The sequence below is a fragment of the Geotrypetes seraphini genome, chromosome 9 (assembly GCF_902459505.1).
Source record: "Geotrypetes seraphini chromosome 9, aGeoSer1.1, whole genome shotgun sequence".
Classification (NCBI taxonomy): Eukaryota; Metazoa; Chordata; class Amphibia; order Gymnophiona; family Dermophiidae; genus Geotrypetes; species Geotrypetes seraphini.
The window spans coordinates 28160452-28186500 of NC_047092.1; the positions used below are offsets into that span (position 1 = coordinate 28160452).

Below are 26049 nucleotides of genomic sequence, written 5' to 3' on the forward strand. Positions count from 1 at the left end.
ACCTATGTAGTCTATATTCTCACTCTTATTTGAAAGTTCCAAATGAAAAAACTTCTTATACTTCCTCTACAAATGCCTTCTGAAAAATGTTGAATTTGACAATAGTTTTTCCTTTCAAATAGGAAATGTAACAAATACAGTGGTACCTTGGTTTATGAGCATAATTTGTTCCAGAAGCATGCTCATAAACCAAAGCAAGTTTCCCCATAGAAACGGAAACTCGATGATTTGTTCCACATCCCAAAGACAGACACACACACCTCCTCCCCCCGAGGCCACTGGCGCTGCTCGCTTCCACCCCACCCCCACCCTGGGAACCAGCTTCTCTCTCCCAGCAGCCCACCCCCAAACCCTTACCTCCAGCGGACACTGGCACGCACCAACCCACAGGACATATGCGTGCCGGTGCTGACAGAGCCTGCTGCTGATGTTCTATGCTGGGCTGCTGAGATTCTCAGAGAGGGTGGGAGCCAGAAGGCCTTGAACATGCACAGATGTTCATGGCCCCTCAGCAGCCCTGCATAGAACATCAGCGGCAGGCTCTTTCAGCACCGGCACACGTACGTCCTGTGGGTTGATGCATGTTGGTGTCCGTTGGAGCTAAGGGTTTGGGGGTGGGCCGCGGGGAGAGAGAAGCTGGTTCCCAGGTTGGGGTAGTATGACACACTCGCTTATCGAGTCATTGCTCGGTTTGCGAGTTAAAGTTTGCTCGAGTGTTTTACTCGTCTTGCAAAACACTCGCAAACTGTGTTACTCGCAAACCGAGCATTGGAAAAATCAAAATTAAAAATTAAATTAAAATTTAATTCAATTAAAATTCAATTCAATTAAAATGAATTGGAAAAATCAATTAAAATCTTAGGTATAATTCTCAATTATGGATTAGCTATAGTAAAACAGGTTAACCATCTGATTAAAAGTTTTTTCTGGATCATGCAGAAACTAAGAAGAATCCAGAAATATCTTCAGCAGGACCAATTTAGGTTAGTTTTTCAATTACTCATCTTAAACAAATTAGATTATTGTAACATAATTTATTTAGGTATATCAAAACATTTACAGAAACGGTTATAGACAATTCAGAACATAAATGTTCATTTGATTTTTGCATTACAATTTTCAGTCCATATTGCTCCTGATTGAAGATCGTACAGTATACATCATGAAAATTGGCAAGTCTAATTTTCAAGAGATTACAAGGTCTAATTCCATCAAATATAAAAGAGTTGATCTGAAGATCTGTATCTATAAGAACTCATCTTGCTCAGCATTTCAATTTTCTATCTTTTCCCAGTCCCAAAAACATAGTTATCTTTTTCTAATATAGCAGCCAGTTTTTGCTCAGTGCTTATTACTACTGCTTCCAAGGGAAATCAGATCTCTATCTAATCTTGATCTTTACAAAAAGGCTGTTAAAATTCATCTATCATTGTAGAATAATTATGCAGGATTTCTAGATTTTTATTCTGCCCTGATTATTACAAAGATTGTTAAAAGTCTAACTATTCTGAAAATATGTCTTTGAATTTAACTAAATATTTTTGTTTAGTTAACTGATCTAGTAATTCTTTTTTTATCCACTTAAAACTATAACTGGTAATAGCTAAATATAAGATCAGTAACTGATCTAGTAATTCTTTTTTTATCCACTTAAAACTATAACTGGTAATAGCTAAATATAAGATCAGTAACTGTATGTTTGTCCAAAGAAATCACATGGGGCCCTTTTAGTAAAATGCAGTAAGATTCTGAATTTACCAAGTTTTATTAAAATTTGTTATCCCTACATTAACAGATGAAGAAAAAAAAATCCAGAACACACAACCTAACACATAGTAAGTGCAAAGCCTGTGTGGTAAATGCAGGGCAGATGTTGGGCACAAACTATGTATTTACCACATAGAGCAGACACTTGCTACACAGGTACCTTGTTACATGCAGTAGCAGATAACGCAGGAACACTTTCATTATCTGCCATAGCACGTGACATGATGTGTGCCCAGTCCAAAAATAAAATAACAGCTGCAAAGGCACATCCCCACCCCAGCACAATGGCCTGTCCTGATCCTCCTCCTCAAACACAAAGGCCCCTTTCTGATCCCCTGACACAACCCTCCCCCTTCTAACCAGCTGTCAAATTAATGGTCTAAGGGACCCATTTTGAGAGTAGACCCTCTTCACTCTTGCCCCTGATTACAGTGAGATCCAAACGGGTACCTATGCTCTTTAGTAGTAGTCTCACAGTAATACCACTAAGGAGCAACCTTCCATATAAGGACATTTTCTGAAGGTAGATTTGTGCAGCAGCACCAATCAGTAGTCGTGAGAGCTAGTCATGGCACTAGTCTGTGCACTAGCAGTCATTGCCAGCCACTCTCCCACATCCACTCACCATCCATTCCTGCATTAAGCATCAAGTATTGGGGTGTTGTTTTTTTTTTACTGCACTGGCTGTTTTTATGCTTGTTAGCCATCATCATTTAACACATGATTCAAAATAGCACTAGCTCCTGAACATAGCTTAGTAGAAGGGCCCCACACAAGGAAGAAATAGTAGACTGGCCCTACCCTGATGCATCCCAGGATGCACTGCACAAGACAAGGTGCTAGAGGGAAGAGTGAGTTGGCATCTCTCCTGCCTCATATAAGGTATAGGGTGCTTGAGCAAAAGGTTTGCAGGGTGGGGATGGGATGAGTGCCACTAAACACCAGGAACTATTTTGGAAGTGAGAGTGGGGTAGAGACCACTAGACTACCGGGGCAACCTTTATTTTTACAATATCGAGAGAAGCAGAAGGGGGGGGCGCGCGATTGGGTCAGGAGCCATTGCAGAAAATATTTCAAGACAGAATAGTTGGGTTGGATGAGAGAGAGGGTGCAGTTAAGACACCCATTTTTCTCAAACAATCTTTCCCAGATCTGTCAAACATCCCCCCCCCCCCCCGGCAAAAAAAAAAAATATGTGGGAATTTTATTTATTTACTGTTGCATGGCTACAAAATCTATGACTGCATTACCATTTTAATGATGGTCTGTGGTAAGGGTTTTGTACAAGCTAACACCTGCGCTGAAACCCTTTCTGCATGTAGCTAGAAACCCCCATAATAATGCTTTATGCATTGGCTCCCTAGATTCTAAAGGATGTAGGCCCAACTGGGCTCACCCAATGATTTTTACCTGGTTCTAAAAAGACTATTTTTATTTTGCATTCACAATTGAATACAGTAGGAACTGAGAACTAAACTGGAATGAACCTGCTTCTCTTACTTAATGTTCATTCCAAGTTTGGATAAATCAATTGCCTAACCTCCCCCCAAAAAAACCCCCTTATCTTCCTTGCTCTGGAGGAGGACCTGCAGTCTATATTTTGTTCCTGAACATAACTTGCCTTGTTCTCAAATTTGGAAAGATGCATAATTAAATCTCAAATTCAAAATCAAATTCTAATGATCGATATGTATATCTATACACATATACACCCATAGATTGTCATATCCCTTTACTAAATCAAACTGGATTTGACATCATGCCAAGAGCGTTGGAGCATCTACCTCACTTGCCTGTGGTAGAAACCTTTACCACAGCTTTGTAAAAGCCGGTAATAGTTTTTAATTATGCAAGAATCTGGTAATATTAAAAAACAAATTCAAATGTATATATGCATCCCTATGAATTACAATTGTTCCACATCCATTATATGCAAGCATTTATATTGGGCTCATGCTAAGACCAGTAAGCTCTAGAGCACTCAATTTGGTTCACTCTTAAATACAATGAAATACAATAATTAAAAACATAAAAGTATAAAACCAGGAAAAACACATAACACCACTAACAACGCCACAAACAAAGGCTGATATAAAAATCTGAGTCTCCAGCTGCAACAGCTGTGCAGTCAGTTGTGGACACAATAGCTTTTTGGTTCGCTCTCAGTGAAGACAATGCCACTCTTCTGGAAATGCCAGTTGTGGCAAGGATCACAAACTTAAGGGGAAAAAAGAAACTAATAGATTTAGGCAGTTGAATGAGGTTGCCCCACTAATATTTTGCCAAACACAGTATCAGCAATTAGAGAGATTGGGGATAAGGTTGGAAGATGGTTTGTCACATCCAACCAAAAAGAAAAAAAAAAAGTTCAGGAGAAAAGTTATCAGCAGGGGTTACCATTAAGATGAGTTATTTTATCACAACTCGTGCAATTTTAGCATAGGGCTCCTTTTACTAAGGTGCGCTAGCGTTTTTAGCGCACACAGCAGATTAGCAAGCGCTAGAACTAACGCCATTGAGCTGGTTTTAGCGTCTAGTGCACACGGTATTGTAGCGCGCGCTATTCCGCATGTTAAAGCCCTAACGCAGCTTAGTAAAAGGAGCCCACAGTATCTTATTGCATAAAATAGGACCTTGACAACTCTCCCCTCTAATAAGAGTAAAGCCATCACTCTACATCTGTAGTCTAGTGCATTAGTAAAGCAACATGAAATTATAAACGTAAGGCATATTTATTAATTAACCACCTTCTCATGAAAAGATTTACCCAAAGCAAGATACAATAAATTGAAGAGTAGTCATGTACCCTTAAGTATTGTCCTTATCTGTCTCATGTTACTGAATCCGAGTTCTGCCCACATTATGAAGCAGTTATTGATATTATTATCCAGCGAAAAATCGTTAAACATAAGATAGCTTGACTTGGACCACTACAAAGTGACAACACACACCAACTTTAGTCACAAATTCTAAAAAGTTTACGAAAACGTTTCCCTCGTGTTCTTTTGCATAAAACGCGGCAGGCAAAGACCGTAGAGCTAGTCCGTAACTTTCCCTCTCCCGAGTCAGAAATCATCGAGAAAATAGCACCGCATTAATGAACTCGGATACATTCACTAGCAGCTACAGAGAAAACCATTTTTACCAAAACAGGCGAAGAAGAAGAAGGATGCCCCGAAGTGCACCACTCCCCAAGAACAGGGTTATTCTCTGTTTCTTCCAAGCTCAAAAAAAACAACCTACCGGTAGCAAATATATATATATACTGTATATATTTTATTTTATTTTTAAGCATCAGCCAGCAGCCTGAGGGGCCCCAACCCAATGCCAAATCTCTCCAGGGTTCACTCACTTTTTAGAAGCCTTGTCCTTCTTCGCCTTTGGCCTCCTCTTCCGGGCCTGCATGGCCAGCACTATCGGAAAAGAAAAGAAACAAAAGATAAAGTTAGCGAGGATCCACTATTGGCCCCACCGACAGAGCCCCAAACTGTCACCAGCTTCGGGGCAGACTCGTGTACCTTTGCGGGAGCTGATCACCGTGGTTGCAGCGCTGGCGCCGTGCATCTCTACGCCAGCTATATGAGACACTAAGGCGCAGCAGCCCGCTTCCATGGGCTGAATTGAGTCGTCGCCGTCGCCGCCGCTGCTACTATTTCGCTTTGCTTGCAAGAGAAGGAAACAAAAAAAAAAAAAAAAAAAACCCAAGCCTGAGCCTCCTACGTCAGGGAGGGCTCCGCAGTCCCGTTTCCTAGGCAACCAACGAACCAGGAGCAGAGAAGTATAAGACGCTTTGTTTCGCCGTCACATCCGCCCCATTTCTATGTTCATTTCAGGGGCAGTTTGTTGTTTTGGTAGGGTGTTTTTTTTTTTTTTTTTTTTTTTTTTTTTTTTGGGGGGGGGTTGTGCCCTTTTCAGTCTAGATGTAAAAACCAAGTACGAGACAGTAAAGGAGCGTGGGATTCGCGTTTCCGGCCTTCTTTTGACCCAGGTAACGACTTAGCGAACCTTGAGACTGAAGCCGCTTGTCTCTATGGTGACGTGAGGTACTGCATCCGGTTCGGCGAAGGTCACGCAATGTCGCTGTGAGCACGGGATTTGGGCTGTGTCCGGGATTATCTGATCGGCTGTTTGTCTGAAATAGTGGTAGGTTCTTACTCATATGCCCTTACTTTAGTAGCAACAAGGGCTGCCTTTAAACTAGTCCGAAGAAAAGTCTCTCTTTGCAGTTGTTGGTTTTAGACATTGGTGCTATTTTCACGTCGTTTCTAGTTGTCTTGCTGCTGGCAAGTGCGTGCAAGCATTTATGTAACTTGTGTTGTTATATGTGTCTAGACTTGGAATTGTGTAGAAGATGACTACAGGTAAGTACTGAAAATTCTTTTTTTATTACTATTATTAGGGCGAGGTTTCAGGTGCTCTGGAAAATCTCTCTTCCCATCGCTGACCACCGTATAAGGGCTTCTTTCACTCTAAGGTCGTTGCCAGATGTCTCTATTCATTTAGGATGCACTTGGGTCTCCAATAGCAGAAGCTCCTGCTGATGTGTATTATGATGAATTTAGCTTCTTAGAAAAGAGTTTACGAGTTATAGAACATGTCTCCACTGTTACCATTCACAAAAACATGATGACAAATGGCCCATCCAGCCTGCCTATCCACAGCAAACACTATCTCCTCCTCTTCCTAAGAGAATCCCACATGCACACCACGCTTTCTTGAACTTGGATACAGTCTTTGTCTCCACCACTACCGGGTAACTATTCCACAGCATCTACAACCCTTTCTGTACTCATAAAAAAGCATTTCCTTAGATTACTCCTGAGACTATCACCTCTTAGTTTCATTCTTTGCACTCTAATTCTGGAGTTTCCTTTCAAATGAAAGAGATTCGCCTCATGAGCATTTTATGCCATGTGAGCATTTAAACATCTCTGCTGTCCTGCCTTTCCTCCAAAGTATTGTATACCCAAGAATGTCTATGGGAAAATGCAAAAACAATCAATAGTTAAGATGTCACCTTACAGTAAATATTAAACTACCTCATGTAAAAAAGTTTCAAATTTTTATGGAACCTTAAATAATTAACTTCAGTCTTTAAATAAACAGATAAATTATTCCATATTGTAATAACAGCATAGATAAAAGAAGAGTTAAACTGTCATTTAAACCATACTCCTCCAATCTGTGAAAAATGTAATAAAGTACCTTAGTCTAGTAGAAAAATAATGTAAATGAGAAAAAAGCAAAAGAAGATATCTAACTGCCAGGATTTTATTCCTAATCCTCTCAACACACCACCTAGAGCAGTGATCTTCATTGCAAGGTCTGCGAGCCAATGGCAGCCCACGGAGCCTGTTCAAAAATATCATACACCTATTTTTTGTTTTCAGTGCTGCAGTCCTGCACTCCCCAAGCCACGGACAGCGCAAATGAAGCAAACGTGCTGCCCTCAGCGACACTGGAAGTCCCCATCTGCCACAGCCCTCTACCACAGGGACAGGAAGCTGTAGCAGAGGGAACGCCCCCAGGGCCACCGAAGGCAACATGTCCACCCCACCCATGCTGCCCGTGCCCAAAGAGCGCAGGAACGCAGTACTGTAAACAAAAAGTGCCAGATTCTGATGGGGTTGGAGGGAAAAGGGAAGAAGATGCCAGACTTCTGTGGGAAGAAAGATGGGAAGAAAAGGGAAAGGACATAGAGAGGGAGGATATGTTGCTCATGGATAGAGAAGAGGGGAAGATTATGGACAATTAGACAGATTGAGAAGGAAGAAGAAAAATGGAAGAAAGTTGCATATTAAAAGTTAATGCCAAAGATAGATGTAGCCCACAACTATATCTCTCAATGCCGCTCTCTCTTCTTAATAAATTGCTTTAGTCAAACTATCAGGGCTTCAGACATGCCATTTGGTCACCATGTCTGAAGCCCTGATAGTTTGACTAAAGCAATTTATTAAGAAGAGAGAGCGGCATTGAGAGATATAGTTGTGGTATTATGAATGGTTTACCAATGCCAGAGTATTGACTGAGATTATAACGTGTGAAGAAAGATAGATGTAGGGCAGAAAGTGAAGGAAAGAAAAACAGCAAATGGATAAGAAGGTCCTGGAAACAGTTAAGAGCACAGACAGAAAGAAGTGCAGCCAGATATTGGTACTAACAACCAATAATTGTGATAATTGGCACTAATTTGTACTCGCATAACTGCATTTAGTTGGTATTCTGTAACCTTAGTGCACAAATTCTATAGTGTATAACTGCAAGGATGGTGTGGACATTGGAGGGAAATATCAACTGTTATGTATGCAACTATAGACATTTACACTGGCCATTGGTGTGAGCGGCCATGCCTAAATGTTTACGACTGTTAGTATTCTTAAAGTTCAATATTTTTTATTGATATTTGTGAAAAAATATATATAAACATGTAACAAAACATTCAGGGATGTCATCTTAGTCATAATATATACAATTGAGTAGTATACATTTTGCTGTCAAAAAGAAAATATGTTCTACATGTTGATTGTTCACAAAGTTGTCTATGGGAGTCCATATATGATTTTGCGATGTTAGTTTTCTATAATAGCAATTACATGCATAATTGCAGATGCAGACTTCACATTTAGCACGCAGTATCCCAGTACACTTCCCCCTCCCCATTCGCGGTTTCTGCACTCACGATTTCACATAATCGTGATTTTTTTTCTGGGGAGGGGGAAAATAAAAAAAACCATATTTTTTTACCTCCCTGCCGCCTTCCCAGTCTTACCTGGTGGTCTAGAGGGCTTTTGGGACAGGAGCGATCTTCCTACGCTCCTGCCCCGTGCAGATCGCCATGAGGAAATGGCTGTAGGGAGTTCCTGTCGTAGTCTCCTGCCCCGAAAGCTCCCTAGACCACCAGGTAAGGCCGGGAAGGCGGCAGGGAGGTGGGGGTGGGTAAGAGACGGATAATCGCGGTTTTTCGCTATTCGCAGTCCGGCTCTGCCCGTATCCCCCGCGAATAACGAGGGAGAAGTGTACCTCACTTTTGGTAACCTGTAGAGACTTGCCCCCTCCAGTAAGTCTTTTTTTAAGGCGGTCTTAAATTTTGTTAGTTTGGGAGATGTTTTTATCGGCCCAGAACCACAAGCATTATATCTCTTTATCTGCCGTCATGTTTCTATCACCATTGCTCAGCAAGTCTCAATTTTCCTTGCATAATTATTGCTTCCCGGTAGGAGTACTGTAAATCATTTTATTAGAAAATCTTTACACTTGTTATAGAGAGATGGAAATTTCTTACATTTTTTTTTCTCCCTAAAATAGGATTTTGTCCTAGTCCCTTTTTTAACAAAAAATGGAGACTGTTGAAATAACAAGCATATCCCTAAAACGGCCCCTTCCTGAGGAAGACCAAACTAATGATGAAGAAACTAAGCGTCAAAAGATCTTAGAACCGCATTTGGCAGGAGATCCAACAGAGAAAGAAAAGCAGAGAGCAGATGATAAGACTGAGCAGTACATGAAACTAGAGGAAGAGAAAACTGCTAGCAAAAATGAGGAAATTGATGAAGAAGTTGAGGAGCTGGATGATGAAGATGTCGACACTGAGAGCTTCGCAGACATGATGAAGCACGGGTTGATAGAATTTGATGTTGGCATTACAAAATTTGTTAGTTCTCATGAAGGGTTTTCTGGAATTCTAAAGGAAAGGTAGCTGTGGCTTTTGTAATTTTTCACTGTATTGTTGTCAAGTTCTTTATTGATTATAATTGCAAGAAGGACAGAGGCCTACAGATAAAAGGAAAGAGGATAGGGGTAAGCAGTTGTGATAGGGAGAGACCTATGAATACGAAAACAAATGTTTAGAATTTTTTTGTGCATTATTCCATGGGGTATATTGTGTGTACCACTGAACATACTAACATACCTAGCCTCTGGGAAATCTTGTGCTGTTAAATTCAAAGCTTTTCATCTATGGTAAAACTAAAGCAAGATTAAGGAATAGGAAAACTAGGCACATGCCTAGAGACTAAGGGGCTGATTTTGTAAGCGGCGCAACACCTAGAAAAGTAGTGCCTGTCGCATGTCGGTCACAGACAGGCGCTGCTTACAGAATCACAACTAGCAAGGGCCCTAAGTGTTAGAAATGTAGGTCAGGGTTTTACAGGCCTACATTTTCAACACTTAGGCCTGGATTCTGCAAAATGCATCCCGATTGTAGGCAGCTGTAGGCATCCTACAGCTATCTAATCAGCCAATCAGGAGGCATGTTTTCTAAAAATATGCTCCCCAGGCAGGCCACCTATATTGAAGGCACCTTTTGGAGCCTAGGTAGGCCCGCAAGCCCACCTAAGCTTGCCTAAGGCTAGGTGGTAGCTTTAGGCGGCCTTACGCATCTCCCTAGTAGAGCAGGGGATGCTTACATAGAAAGTAAACGCGGCCGATATACTTAATCTAAGCAAGGGATCTCCCTGCTGCGATTAGTATAGTGGATGCAGCTATGGCCGCCAGTCTCCCCACCCCCGACAATTGCGGCAGGAGGGCGCCCAACCCTTCCTGCCGGTAGACCCGCACCCCCAATGATCACTGGCAGGAGGGTGCCCAACCCCTCCTGCGGAAAGATTCCCCCCAACGAAACACCCCCTTAGGCTTACCAGCATTGGAGGGGCCTTAAGCGTCTGGGCCGATCAGGCCCTAGGATCCTGTGGGTTGGGGAGGGTGGGCCCGCCTCATTTGGACAGATGCGAGCTTGCTGGCCGGACTGTGCGAGGACCCATCCAGCCAACTTGCTGGTAAGCCCGAAGAAGGGTTCTGGGGTGGGGGGTTTCATGGGGAGTCCGGGGAGGGGGGGATGGGGCGTTTTCTTGGGGGGGGTCTGGAAGAAGTGGTTGGGCACCCTCCTGCTGGCAATCTTTGGGAGGCGAGGCCTACCGGCAGGAAGGGTTGAGCACCTTCCTGCCAGCGATCGTGGGGGGTCTTTCGGCAAGAGGGTTGGGCACCCTCCTACCACGATCGTTGGGGGGGTTGGGGGGTCTACCGGCAGGAGGGGTTGGGCACCTTCCTGCCGCGATCATCAGGGGGTGGGGGGTCTACTGGCAGGAAGAGTTGAGCACCTTCCTGCCAGCGATCGTGGGGGATCTTTTGACAGGAGGGATTGGGCACCCTCCTGCTGTGATCGTCGGGGGAGGGAGGGGAGACTGGCAGCCATAGCTGCGGCCGCTATACTGATCGCAGCAGGGAGATCCCTTGCCATGATTTATAGCGGCCGCATGAAAGTAACCCGGTTCTGTAATCGGTGTCTGCAACATGGACGTCGGTTACAGAATCGGGTTTAGTTTGGGCGGGTATAGGCCCGATTATAGGACACCTGTCCCAGGCGTCCTATACAGAATCTGGGCCTTACAGTCCTTGTAGAATCGTAGCTAGTAATGCCTAGTGATAAAGTCCAGCCCCACCCCCTAAACACGCCCATTTGCAGACTTCAGCATCACTAGACACTATGAACTCAGGTGCCAGTCTCTCCCAAAAAGGAGGAAAAAAGGTTGACTCGGATATAAACCGGAGGGTTAATAGTCAAGTGCCCTACCTTGCTATGCCCCCACCTGCCAGGCTCTGCACCCTCTTCCTCCCTACCCTATGCTCCTTCCCTCCCTGCCCTGTACATTGTCCACTCTTCCTTCTTCCTGATGCCATGCAGTCCTCCCCCGCATACCTCTGAAATCACTGGCGGGCCACTGATGGGCTGGGACAGGAGGGATCCTTCCCGCATCTTGTCCCAACCAACTGACGACTTTTAACTCCCTCCCACCTCCCCCATGTACCTTTGAAATCCCTGTTGGTTGAGCGGTGGGCTGGAGCAGGAGCGGTCTTCCTGTGCTGCTGCTCCATGCTGAGCTGCTAGCTGAATGGCTGCCTCGAGTATTGCGAATCCCGAGACTGATTCCTAAGATCAATTCATTTTGGTGGTGATGAAAAGGTTGTCTGCTTAGAAAATTGTAGTAATCCTCTCTAAAACGATAACTGAAAGCACAAAATATTTTTGGGATTGATAAAAAAGCATAAGGACTGGCAAATTTGTCCTGCATAAAGAGAATTATGTACTGGAGAAAGAACAAATTACTGAATGGGAAGCCAAGGACAGGCCTCAATGATGAGGGAAGAACACACAACGATGGAGTCGTGAGGATAAGATGTCAAATGATCAGCCAGGGGTATATAGTTCAAAAGTCACTTTATTGATAAATATGCCACAAAAGCTCATAGACCTTTGTGGCATATTTATCAATAAAGTGACTTTTGAACTATACACCCCTGACTGATCACTTGATACATAAGAACTGCCATCTCTGGATCAGACCTACGGTCCATCGAGTCCAGTGAGCCGCACACGCGGAGGCCCAGTCAGGTGTACACCTGGTGTAATTTTAGTTACCCATATCCCTCTATGCCTCTCATAAGGAGATGTGCATCTAATTTGCTTTTGAATCTTAGAATGGTGGATATTCTCACGACTCCATCATTGTGTGAAAGATCAAATTAGCCAGTACAATCCAATCATTCCCAATACTTTCAAGACTTAGGTGTTCAACCTAATTCCAGAGTATCTAGCTTATTCCAGCAGGTATACAGCTATTAGATCATATATCACAATCGGTAACTTGAAAATATTTATGACTAGGCAGGGGAACGTGAGGAGGGCTCTTTGAGGTTTGCTCCAATCATACTCTTTCCCTCCTATCTCTGAATGGCAGGAGGAAGGAGGCAGATTATGTGCCTTCTTGTGTCATCTATTGCAAACATCCTCCTTCCCATCCTGTTCTATTCATATTGCCTGGGAAGAGAAGAGGCTGAAGCGTGAAAGGGAATGGGGACTCGTATACTGCCTTTTTGTCACTTTGCCATTTCAAAGCTGACATTCAAAGCGGTGAACATGCCCAAAGTCATAAGGAGCAATATCGGGATTTGATCTCGCAACCTCTGAGTGCAGAGGCAGCAGCTCAACCAGTGAACTACAACCCAAGGAAGCTTGTGAGGCACTGTCCTATAGACATGGACAGGTACCTCATGAGCCCATGCCATGCTATGCTTTGTTGCTGGCTGTCATTATACCAAATTGAGAAGCACCAGAACAGGAAATAGCTTCTGCTTCAACCCTTCAGTTGGTCCTAGATAATATTTTAGATCAGGTTACTCTGCTCATTGATGAATCATAAAGGAAATTATTTTTATACAGAAACTGTGTCCATTGATCATGAAATCAGTTTAACATTTTACTGGTATGTTTCATTCCATTAGATATTCAGACTTTGTTGTCCATGAAATAGGAAAAGATGGCAATGTAAGCTATTTAGATGACTTATCTGTTCCAGTAGATAATGAGGTAAGTTGGGTTTTTTCTTTTTTTTATATATAACTCCTATTTCACTGACTCAGTGCAACAGTTTAATATATGACTTACTATATGCATACAATTTATATGGTAATGCCTTTTCTAGGATCCCTCAGATGAAATTTTTTCAGTCCTGACAGCTGATGAAAAAAAGCATTTGGAAGAACTTCAACTTTTCAAGAACAAGGAAACTAGTTTTTCTATAGAGGTACAGTTACAAAAAAAAAAAATAATAATAATAACTCACACACTATGCTATGTTTTAAGTGATCAATAGACATGAATACTTCTTGAATCTTGATTTAGAAAAAGGTCTAAATAGGTCCAAAAAAACTGCAGAAAATGTCAGAAAAGACCACTTAGATGTCAAGCTTGCAAAATACTGTACAATGGAAAACAGTTTTTGTGAGACTCCTATTAAGATCACGGGACATAAGAGCTTATGGGTTCTAAAGACTGATTCTTTAACTATATTTCTCTACCATAGATAATATGTTTTGTGCTTCATATCTGAAGTATGTCATTTTATCATGTTTTAACTCAGTTCGTTTTATTGTAGAAGCCTTCCCTTCACACTGAATTTCCATTTTGGGTAGTGGAAGTCTAATAAACTGATAAATAATCTTTCCTTGTCATCTACAGCAGATGAATCCAGACAGATGGGTTATGTTCATCTACCAGTAGTCGGAGATACAGTAGAGAGCACTGAACTGCTTGCTATATACCAGATGGCACACTCCCTGGCACTTCAGTATCTCTTGCAGGCGAGTGGGTGGCTATTCCTAGCTCCTGGCTTTGTGGCTGTATTAGGGTATTCTAGACCAGCATTTGCTCCTTATTTAGTGCTTCTATTTCAGTGGAGCCTGGGATCAGGTAGCTGGGTTCCTGTCAAGGACACAGCTGGAGGCTCTAGTTCCCTGCCCATCCCACCATCCCTGTTCACTTTCCCCTGTTCTCCTAGACTCCTTCCTTTCTAAAAAAAAATAAAAAAATTAGAAGGAAATAGAGAGCTAGATTGAAGGAGATAATCAACACTCAACAGACAGTGCAGGCAAGTAGAGCTGTGAGTGATTTCCCTCTTCCGGATTGACCATTGGGATCCTTGGGGGAGCAGGTGACGTTCTACCTGCAGGGAAGCTGGCTCTGGACATAGTGAGGTGCTTTTTCCCACAGGTTTGATTGCCACGGGAACGTGGTGTTTCTCTTCTCTCTGCCAGTGCCATTTTTGGCAGTCCCACATTGCAGGGAGCCTACCTTGTGGCATCGACGACTGAACCTGTTTTGAGGAAGGATTTGGGCCAATGGTAGCCAAACTCATCAAGCACTGCTCCCGCTGTGGGAAGCGGAGATCAGCATCTGGTGCATTCTTGAGCTGTGCGGCTTCGGATGATTTCCCTGAATAAAAGCAAATTGGTTCAGCAAGTTCCCATGCAGTCCTTGCAGGGGATTTATTTATTCATTGTATTTGTATACCACTTTTAACCTAAGTGGTGTACATTCAGGTACTCAAGCATTTTTCCTTGTCTGTCCCGGTGGGCTCACACTCTTAATATACCTGAGGCAAAGGGGGATTAGGTGACTTGCCCAGGGTCACGAGGAGCAGCATGGGATGTCAGGAGGACCGCAGTGACATTTTCCTCTGCGATTTGGCCCCTAGGAGAGGGGCTAGGCAGGTCGTTGGAAATTGTTGAAGAAGTTGAGTCTGCTTTGCAACAGTCTCGCTAGGTAGGTGGAGACATGCCTTCTCAGGAGATATAGACAGCTCTGGATGCCTTTTCACCAGAATTTGTGGTATTTATGCAGCAGGCCTTTCTGTTGAAAAGGCGCTGGATCCAAGAGCCTCCCTTGGAGGAGACCACTGTTTTGGCCTCACCTGTGGCATTGGAGGCAACAGAATCTGTAGCTTCCACATCTGCCTCACTCATGGATGTTCCCGAAGAGAGGGAGTTCCCAGCAGTGGAGTCAGATGGCCATAAGGATGCGCAGGATCGCAAGTTAGAAGCCTCCCTGAAGGTGCCTTCAAGGTGGCGGATTTGTCATTACAGGCAGCAGTTTGCAGTTCATATGCAGTGAGAGCTTGCCTAATGTGGGCTCACCAGGTGGTGGAGGCCGTTTCAACCCCCATTTTGGAGCTCCTAAATATGGATTTGGGTCATGGTAAGATTTAGTCAGGGCCTTGGTGAAGCAGATGACCTTAGTGGTCATGGTGAGGTGTTTGTTCTGGCTTCAGAATTGGGTAGTGGATGCTGTGTCCAAGCAGAGGCTCACAAAGCTACCCTTTAAGAGTCGGATGCTCTTTGGTGAAGAGCTGGTAAAGATCATTAAGGATCTCGGGAGAGTCAAAGGCACAACGCCTTCTGGAGGACCAGCCTAAAAGGGCTGGTCATATGGCTTAGAACTGCACCTGTTTTCAGGATGTGAAGCACTACTGGCCAGGACAGAACTAGGGGCCTCAGAGGGACCATTTTAAGCAACAGCAGTATTTTTGGCCCACTAAACATAGAAACATAGAAAAAAGCGGCAGAAAAGGGCTATAGCCCTCCAAGTCTGCCCATTCCAAGTATCCCCCCCCCCCTGAATTTACTCCCTTAAAGATCCCATGTGAGTATCCCATTTTTTCTTAAAATCCGTCACGCTGCTGGCCATTATCACCTGGAGTGGGAGTCTGTTCCAATGATCCACCACTCTTTCGGTGAAGAAGTACTTCCTGAAGTCGCCATGAAACTTCCCTCCACTGATTTTCAGCGGGTGCCCTCTGGTGGTTGAGGGTCCTATGAGCCAGAAGATATCATCTTCTGACTCAATGCGTCCCATGATGTATTTATACGTTTCAATCATATCTCCCCGTTCTCTTCTTTCCTCAAGTGAGTACAGCCGCAATTTCTTTAGTCTTTCTTCATACGTGAGATCCTTGAGCCCCATGACCATCCTGGTGGCCGTTCGCTGAACCGACTCGATCCTCAGTACGTCCTTTCGGTAGTGTGGTCTCCAAAACTGAACACAGTACTCCAAGTGGGGCCTCACCATGGCTCTGTACAACGGCATCATAACTTCAGGTCTCCTGCTGACGAAACTTCTGCGGATACACCCCATCATTTGTCTTGCCCTGGAGGAAGCCTTCTCCACTTGATTGGCAACCTTCATGTCCTCGCTAATGATCACCCCTAGATCGTGTTCCGCCGTGGTCCTGATCAAGGTCTCACCATTTAGTACATAAGTTCTACGGGGGTTTCTTTTGCCCAGGTGCATTACCTTGCATTTTTTAGCATTGAAGCCTAGCTGCCAAGTATTTGACCATTGTTCCAGTAGCAGTAGGTCGTGTGTCATATTATCAGGTAATAAGCATCTGCCTACTATGTTGCAAAGTTTGGCGTCGTCGGCGAACAGTGATACCCTTCCTCTAAGTCCTTGCGTCATATCTCTTATGAATAAGTTGAATAGAATTGGGCCCAGGACCGATTCCTGCAGCACTCCACTGATCACGTCCGATGCTTCGGATGGGGTACCATTCACCACCACCCTCTGAAGTCTACCGCTCAACCAATCCCCAATCCATGTAGTTAGAGTGTTTCCTAATCTTATCGATTTCAGCTTGTTCAGCAATCTTCGATGAGGGACGCTATCAAATGCCTTACTGAAGTCCAAATATACCACGTCCAGTGACTCTCCGGCGTCCAGTTGTCTAGTAACCCAGTCAAAAAAGCTAATCAGATTAGATTGGCAGGATCTGCCCCGGGTGAACCCGTGTTGGTGTGGATCACGCAGTTTTTCTTCATCTAGGATTGTGTCAATATTCTGTTTGATCAGTGTTTCCATCAGTTTACACACTATAGACGTGAGACTCACTGGTCTGTAGTTTGCTGTCTCTGTCCTGCAGCCCTTTTTGTGGAGTGGGATTACGTTGGCGGTTTTCCAGTCCAATGGGACCCTTCCTGTGCTTAGGGAAAGATTGAAAAGAACAGATAATGGTTCTGCCAGGACTTCCCTTAACTCCCTGAGCATTCTGGGGTGTAGGTTATCTGGTCCCATGGCTTTATTTACTTTGAGTCTTGATAGTTCGCTATAGACACTACTGGGCGTAAATTCGAAATCTTGAAACGGGTCTTTCCGGTTATCTCCCGTCTGCAGCTGTGGACCAGCTCCCGGCGCTTCGCGGGTGAACACTGAACAGAAGTATTGGTTTAGTAATTCTGCCTTCTTAGAGTCTGATTCTGCAAAGTTACCGTCTGATTGCTTCAAGCGTACTATCCCATCTTTGTTTCTTTTTCTGTCGCTAATATAGCTGAAGAAAGATTTATCCCCTTTCTTAATTTTCCGTGCTAGCTCTTCCTCCATTCGGAATTTGGCCTCTCTGACTGCTGTTTTGACAGCTTTAGATCTGTCTAGATAGTCCTCTTTTGCCCCCTCTCTGCCTAAATGTTTGTAGGCAATAAATGCGTCTTTTTTCTGTTTAACTAGGTCTGAAATTTCTTTACTAAACCATTGGGGTCTTTTGTTTCTCCTGCGTTTACTTACAGTCTTTATGTATCGGTCTGTTGCTTCGTGTAGTATGGACTTCAGAGACGACCACATATCCTCCACATTATCAGTTTTTGCTTGTTTATGAAGCTCCTCATGGACAAAATCTCCCATGCGGTTAAAGTCTGTGCCTCTAAAGTTGAGAACCCTTGTTGTGGTGTTTGTTTTCGGGAATCCTTTCTTGAGGTTGAGCCATACCATATTATGGTCGCTGGAGGCCAGTGTTTCTCCTACTGAGACTTCCGTGACGCTATCTCCGTTGGTGAGAACTAGGTCTAGTAACGCCTTGTCCCTGGTGGGTTCCAATACCAATTGCTTGAGACGTGCGCCCTTTATGGAGTTTAATATTCTTTTGCTGCTACCCGTAGTCGCGGAGAGTGTGTCCCAATCTGCATCTGGCATGTTGAAGTCTCCTAGCATTACAGAGTCCCCGCGCATAGTGATATTCTCTATGTCCTCGATTAATTCCATGTCTTTGTCCTCCTGTTGCCTGGGAGGTCTATATATCACACCAAGGTATAGGCATCTTTCATTCCCTCTGGCCAGATTCACCCAGAGGGATTCCCCGGTGTATCTTACATCAGTGATTCTGGTGGTTTTGATGCTTTCTTTAGTGTATAGCGCTACTCCTCCTCCCAATTTACCCACTCGGTCGCAACGAAGTAGGTTGTACCCTGGTATAACCATATCCCACCCATGCGATTCCGTGAACCAGGTTTCGGATATCGCTATCACGTCAAGATTGACGTTAGTTATCTCGGTTTCTAATTCTAGAATTTTATTACCCAGGCTGTGCGCATTAACATACATAGCCCTCCATTTCTGTGAAGAGTTTACTTTTTGAGTTAGTGTTGCTCCTAAATTATCAATGATATTTCTCCCTGAATTAATGTGGATGTCATTGGTACTTACCTTAGACTTGGTAGTGTGAGTGCGACTTGCCTCCTCAGGGTGGTTTCTTACTGCTCTGGGATATAAGTATGTACCCTCCCCCAACTTACTAAGTGCTCCTTAGCTCAACCCAATTGGGCAGCACAGCAATTTGGTAATACAAAGGCTAGGGGACACTAGATGACGTTACAGGGAAATACTTTTAAAACCAATAGGAGGAAATATTTTTTCACTCAGAGAATTGTTAAGCTCTGGAACGCATTGCCAGAGGTTGTGGTAAGAGCAGATAGTGTAGCCGGTTTTAAGAAAGATTTGGACAAGTTCCATGAGGAAAAGTCCATAGTCTGTTATTGAGAAAGACATGGGGGAAACCACTGCATGTCCTGTATCGGTAGCATGGAATATTGCTACTCCTTGGGTTTTGGCCAGGTACTGGTGACCTGGATTGGCCACCTTGAGAATGGGCTACTGGGCTTGATGGACCATTGGTCTGACCCAGTAAGGCTATTCTTATGTTCTTATAATGATGGTTGGCTGGCCCACTTCTCAGAAGTCAGGGTAAGAGGGTGGTTGTCTTTGTATGCCGAGGAATGGGCCAAAATCACCACCACATATGCTCATCGTTTAGGTAGGCTACAAACTCAAATTGACTTTGTCCATCGCCGAGGCATTTTTGGAATTATCATGCCAGCACAAGCCAAGAGAAAGCTGTGCTAGATACATTGCATGCCTTGCTGGCGATGGGAGCAGAGATTCCAGTACCCCCAGAGGAGGTCAGGTCGGGCAGAGATTCTATTTATTTCATGGTACTCAAGAAAGGGGGCTCCATTCGTCCAGTGTTGAACCTCAAAGTTCCTGAAGGTACAGCATTTTTGTATGAAAACTCTGTGCTCAGTGATTGCAGCAGTTCAGTCAGGCATGTTTATCTCTTCAATGGAACTGAAATGTGCATATTCCCATCTGGCCTCCTCGTCGGCAATTTCTTTGCTTTGTGGTACTGGGGGGTCTCAGTCAATTTCAGGCTCTACTTTTCAGCCTGGCCATGGCTCTTGAGGACTTTTTCCAAAGTGATAGTGATTGTAGCAGCCTTCTTGCGGAAGGAGGGTTAGGTGTACACCTCTATCTGGACGATTGGTTAATCAGGGCACCTTCGGCTCAGGAGACCTGGTCACCAGTCAGGTAATCTCCGTGTTGTGGCTGTTGGGGTGGGTGGTCATCCAGCCCAAGAGCCATCTGCAGTGGTGATGGTGACCATTGCCAGCCTCTCAGGATGGGGGCCCACTGTCTGCACCACAATGCCCAAGGAGTTTGGACGGAGGAGGAAACGAGGTAGTCTATCAGCCAGCTAGAACTTGGGGCAGTAAACGATCTGGTGCTGTTACAAATTCTGGAATACTTGGGCACAGTGTTTGACATGGCTCAAGGTAAGTTGTACTTGCCAGAGTCCAGGAAGGTAAAGCTTCACTCTCAGATCCAGGCACTGTTGACGAATCTGAGACCAAAGCCTGGGATTATGCTCAGGTGCTGGGGTCAATGGCAGCAACACTGGAAGTATAGTCCCTTGGGCTTGGTCTCACCTATGTCCTCTGCAGAATTATTTGCTCAGCCGGTGGTCATCCGACTTGCATGATTATGCTTTGCGCCTTCACTGGACTTTGTTGATCAGAAACAGCATGAATTTAGGATGGGGAATGTCGTTGGTGTCTCTGCAGTGGGTGGTGATGGTGACCAATGCCAGCCTCTCAGGATGGGGGCCCTCTGTCTGCATCACAAAGCCCAAGGAGTTTGGATGGAGGAAAAGACGAAGTAGTCTATCAACCAGCTAGAACTTGGGGCAATGTACCATGCCCTGTTGGCCTTTCAGAACTTGGTCAAGGTTCATCTAGTTAGAGTGCTGTTAGACAACGTAACAGCAGCAGAAGTCTATGTCATTCACCAAGGGGTCACTCGCACTACTCAGATGATGATGATGGAGACTGTTTCAGAGAGCAGAGTGGCTTCTGCAGTTATTGTCAGCAGTTCACATTGCAGGATTGTTGAATGTCAGGGCATATTTCCTCAGTTTGACCTTAGATCTGATGGCATCGCGGTTCAATGCAAAGGTACCACACTTTTTCAGCTGGACCAAACAGTACAGATTGGAGGTCCTGAATGCACTCCTTCAACTGTGGCTAGCAAGAGGGATTCTTTTTTTATTTCTACCATGGCCAATGATAGGACAAGTTCTTCAAAGAACTTTGCGTCGTTAGGGGAAGGTAGTGTTAGTCACACCCAGTTGACCTTGCTGTCCATAGTTTGTGGATCTCATTTGCTTGCTGGTGGACACACCATTGCATCTTCCAGAGTCACCAGACATGCTTCATCAGGGTCCGGTGCTTGTGGACATTTCCTCCCACTTTGGTCTTATGGCCTGACTCTTGAGTGGGCGAAACTCGGGAATAAAGGCTATTCAGATCACTGGATTGCTACCCTTTTGTGGGCTTGGAAGCGATCTATGTGGTGGTCTATGCTGGATTTGGAGAAGCTTTGAGGCCTGGTGTGCTCAGCAGGCTCTTTCTCTGATGGCAACATTGCTCCCGCACATTCTGGCATTTTTTCTAGAGTGTTGTGCTAAGTGCTTGGCCCTGAGTTCACTCAAGGTTCAGGTGATGGCGTTGACGTGTTTTAGAGGTCAGCTGCAGAAGAGTTTTCTGGCAGTTCACCTAGATGTGGTCAGATTCCTTAAGGGAGTGGCTTGCCTGCTGCTGCTGGTTCTTTCCCCCATGTCTGGAGTGCAGTCTCAATTTGGTACTTCAGGAGCTTCAAAAGGCTCCCTTCGAACCTCTCCTCAGGGCTACAATTAAGGATCTCACTCTGAAAGTGGTATTCTTGGTAGCAATTTCTTTGGTGAGGCTGGTCTCGGAGCCTCAGGCTTTGTTTTGTAGAAATCCATTTCTACGTTTTTCAGAGGCTGGAGTGACTGCATATGGGTCCTTAATTTCTACCTAAAATGGTTTCCACTTTTCATCTGAATCGGCCTCTGTATCTTCCATCGTTCAGGAGGTAGACTATCCAAAACATTTTTGTCAGCTTCATCTGTTTGATGTGCACAGGATTTTGAAACGCTATCTGCATGTTACAAACGGGTTTTGACAATCCGACCATTTGTTTGTGCTCTTTGGAGGGCTGTCTCGAGGGCTGATGGCTTCTAAGGCCTTCATTGCTCGATGGATTCAAGAGGTAAGTCTATTGGTATATTTGATGGCGAAGAGTCTGCTCCGCAGGAGTTGTGAGTGCACTCTACTAGATCTCTGGTGACATCTTTGGAGGAATTGCAACTGTTTTCTTTGGAAGAAATTTGTCGGGCAGCTACTGGGCATCTTTACACTCCTTTTCGAAGCATTATACAGTGAATGTGGCAGCTCGGAAAGAGGCTGTATTTGAGGCATCGGTACTTTCCACAGCCTCATCATCCTACCGTCCCTGATTAGGATTGCTTTGCTACATTCTGTCTATCTGGATTTGTCTGCTGTAGTTGACAGAAAAGGTAAACTTAAGACTTACTTGATAATTTTCTTTCCTTTTGTCACAGCAGACAAATCCAGTCTCGCTCTAATTTCTGTTTGCAGTACTGTTTGTTGACGTTGTACGTTGGTGGTTCTTTAGGAGAATTGCTTTTGCAGGTTGCTTTTGATGCAGTTGATTTCACTGTCTGTTGCCACTTTAGGCGACAGATGTTAGAGAGGAGGGAGTTGATAATGTGATGGGGGGAAGGTTTGTTCTCCTGCTTTGTTACGAGTAATACTAAAGTGGTAGGGAGCATGCCTTCTGATATATAGCAAGCAGTTCAATGCTCTCTGTCTCTACCTGCTGGTAGATGGACATGACTCATTTATCTGGATTTGTCTGCTGTGACTAAGAGAAATCAAGTAAGTCCTATTTTTATAAGCTTACACATTTGTTGTGACATTGTTTTAAAGTGGATTTTAAATCTGGTGACTTGCTTTTCTCATCTCTCAACCTAGTTGGAAAACTGACATTCATTTACTTTTCTCCTCAAACAGGTTGTAGAAGACACCAAAGAAAAGAGAACAGTTATCCATCAAGCTATAAAGACCTTGTTCCCTGGGTTAGAGACAAAAACTGAAGGCCGAGATGGAAAAAAGTACATTGTAGCATACCATTCAGCTGGGAAAAAGGCATTGGCAAGTAAGTGATTGCATTGTGTGGAAAGCATCTTCTAGAGAGAATATTTTATTCATTTTTGTAATGCTGTATTTTGTGACTTGGTGGGAAGCTTTCTGCATTTGATACCAGTGTAATGTCGGTTCAATGCTGTTTCATGCTTTGAGACTCAAAGATGATACCCCAAGGCATGGGTTTTCTTTTTCTTTCATTTTATTGATAAACTTAACAGCAAACTCTGAAGTGAGTTTGTTTATGGAGTGCAGCATGCAATGACGTGCATTATTAATGAATAGCCCCATTAAGAACACTGGGAGCTACAGTAAATGATGCACCTTACTGTACATTGCATCTTAATAATAGACCCCTCTGTGCTTTAGACTTGTAGTCATACAGCGGCATTTTATGAAGAACTAAACTTAGAATGTGAGCCCTCTGGGGACAGGAAAATACCTACTGTAACTTGCCATAAGCTACAACTGAAAAAGATTCCAGCTAAATCCAGAATTCCTTCCCTGAAAAATAAAGAAGTACCATAGACTGCAAGCACATTGATATATTGTAGTTATCACTACAAAATTGAAATTTAATATAAGGATCAGTCTGTGAAGTGGAGAGAAATAAAAATCTTTTGTTTCTCAGTAAATTTGTTTCTGTAAATGGTTTCATGCACACCAAGTTCCCATATTTTATTCGATAAGAAATATTCTTATGGCATCATAATAAAACCAGTTATAAAGGGAGTGAAATACTTTAGAAAAATGATGAGAGATTCTATATACAGAGTAGAGTAAACTTGCTCAGGTAAGTTCATCTGTGATCTACTCATGTAAAGTATTGCGAGATGCTTCCACACACCCTCCCAACCTAGTTGGCACATGTGCCTTTGTCAGCTAAGATGACTGGTGAGATGTTCCCATACCATTTCTTCAGCCATCTTGCTTCCTTTGCATCAGGCATCTGTTATTTCTGACTCTTGCTAGGGACTGGTAAATGAGGCATGTGTCTGCTTGAAAGAGTTAATTTGAACAGTTAAAACAAGGAAATTTTGCTAGTGCATTTTCTTCCTAAATCAAGAGAAGAAAGGTTGGGGCAGAGCAGTGAGGAAGCAGGATTTGGGTTTTATGATGGGCTGCATTGCTTTACATTGCATCTCTATAGAATTAACCGTAGGGTTGGTAAGTAGCTCAGACCATAATGCTGCAGCACTGAAGATCTGGTTTTGAATCTCCCATTCGAGATCAGTTAGATCTGGCCATGCTACAGAGGGAGTATACCATAGCTTGGAGAAGGGAAAAAAGGTGGTTGCCAGTATGACATGACCAATGAATAGTATCAGACTGCACCTCAGAGAGGATGCACCCCTTCAACTCTTGTGCTGCCAAGGATTCCTGCCACTAACAATCCATGTAGTCTAGGAAGGAGGGAAAGAAGATAGTAGGATAAAAAGAAAAAAATGGTCTGGGATCATATGTTGTATTGCGGTATAGTGGTTAAATGGTCTTGGATCATATGTTGTATTGCGGTATATAAAAAATAAAGTTATTATTATTATGGACTAAGGAGACAATCAGGAAGGGTCAGAAATAGACACTGGTTTTTAATGTTTATGTATATAACTGGTGTCATCTGAAAAAAAAAACGAAATTCCTTCTTAAAGGAATAGAGACAAAAACTGAAGGGACAAATGTTTGAAGCAATGGACAAAAACTGAAATAGAGACAAATGTTTGGAAAGGGATTGGACGATCTCATGACTAGCGTGATAGATCATTGACCAAAATCTCTACCTGACAGCAAACCGTGAACCTCTAGAGGCTCCAGGTGGTTTAATTTTCGTGGCTTCAGGCACTTTCAGCAGTTCTCAGGAGGAGCCTCCTCTTAGAGATCCTTCCAGGGAGCCAAACCTCCAGTTCTCATTCCGCTACAATCTCCAAGAAAGCACAATGACACTAGATCTAGAGCGGTTCTCCTGAAGATAAGGGAATGGCTGTTGAACTATTCAGAGGTCTGGGCACAGATCTCGTCAGACCATTGGGTACTGGAGATCATTCAAAGCGGTTATAAGTTTGAATTCGTCCAGCTCTTCATGGACTGGTTTGTGGACTCCCTGGCGGGGCAACCAGAGAAAACAAGCTGTCAGATATTCAGGCCATAGAGTCTGTGCTGCCGAAGATCCAGTCTCGGTCAGATACTCCATATACTTCATTGTGCCCAAGAAAGGGCCAGATGATTGGAGACCCATTCTGGATCTTACATCAGTGCAGCACTGAAAGTTCTGTGCTTTTGCATGGAGATAGTACGATCAGATATAGTGGCAGTGTTGCTGGGCAAATTTTTGGCCTCTGGATTTGACAGAGGCCTACCTGCACACTCTCATATTTCCGGACCACAAAAAGTTCCCGAGATTTAATGTCCTAGAAAAAACCATTACCAATTCTCAGCCCTTTTCTTTGGGCTAGCAACAGCACCTTGCACATTTACCAAGGCAATGGTGGTGGTAGCTCCCCATCTATGCAAGATGGCTTGAAGGTTCATTCATACCTGGACAACTGGCTGATCAGAACTTCATCATTCCCATTAGGAGAACAAGTGGTGGCTCACATGGTCCAGGTCCTGCAGAGCCTGGGTTGGATAGTGAATGTCTGAAAGTGCCAACTGGTTCTGTCCCAATCCCTGGAATACCTGTGGGTCTTCTTCAACACAGCAGAAAGTTGTGTCTATCTTTCAGAGGCACGCAGACAGAAGTTTAGCACCCAGATAACGAGCTTGTTGGCCAAACCAGCTTCATCCTTGTGGCACTACTTCCAAGTGCTAGACTCCATGGCAGCCATGATAAGACATCCCCTGGGTGAAGGCTCACATGCATCCTCTCCAGAATGTGTTGCTATCGCTATGGTCACCTCAATCAGACTCCCTTCAGATGTCTGCTGCGGACCCCAGAAGGCCGGGCCAGTGTACGCTGGTGGCTCTGCCCACAGGTGTTATCATAATGTCTTGGGTAATTGACCCAAGACATTATGAGGGGCTCACTCAGTGGATACATGTGAAAATGGTTCTTTTCACAGTAGCATTTTTGTTGTAAATTTCCTCCATGTTGTGCAGTGCAATGTAAGGCATCCTTTAGAGGTGAAGGTTGTATTCTGCCATTTTTTCAGGCCAGTTCCAAGTGCTGTGTGTTTTGGAAATTTTAAGCAGTGTTTTAAATTTTAAAAATTACAATTAAGAATACAATATAAACACTTCTGTTTAGTAGATCATTTAACATTTTATTTTAATTACAATTGGTTCTATGACATTAGTTTGAAGAATATTAAATAGAGCAGATAAACTAATTTT

At 43.8% G+C, this 26049-nt stretch overlaps 2 protein-coding genes across 11 annotated transcripts in view; one reads left to right on the forward strand and one right to left on the reverse strand.

The window, feature by feature from the left end:
- SRPK2 (SRSF protein kinase 2) overlaps positions 1-5829 on the reverse strand; it is a 235110-nt gene extending 229281 nt beyond the window's left edge. For 4 of the 8 annotated variants that reach the window (XM_033959744.1, XM_033959740.1, XM_033959747.1 and 1 more), the window contains exons 1-2: positions 5286-5829; positions 5120-5180 (exon numbers count right to left, since the gene is read on the reverse strand). Coding sequence is in view for 1 of the 8 variants with exons in the window: in XM_033959746.1 (XP_033815637.1) it covers positions 5120-5180; positions 5286-5379 (155 nt within the window). In the remaining 7 variants the exon portion in view is untranslated. The remainder of the gene's footprint in view (positions 1-5119; positions 5181-5285) is intronic. The other 4 variants (XM_033959743.1, XM_033959748.1, XM_033959742.1 and 1 more) reach the window with 3 other exon arrangements.
- Positions 5727-26049, forward strand: part of PUS7 (pseudouridine synthase 7) — a 72959-nt gene continuing 52636 nt past the window's right edge. The window contains exons 1-5 of one of the 3 annotated variants that reach the window (XM_033959752.1): positions 5727-5910; positions 9073-9459; positions 13045-13129; positions 13245-13346; positions 22591-22735. In XM_033959752.1, coding sequence (XP_033815643.1) covers positions 9104-9459; positions 13045-13129; positions 13245-13346; positions 22591-22735 — 688 coding nt within the window. In that variant the 5' untranslated portion in view covers positions 5727-5910; positions 9073-9103. The other 2 variants (XM_033959750.1, XM_033959751.1) reach the window with 2 other exon arrangements.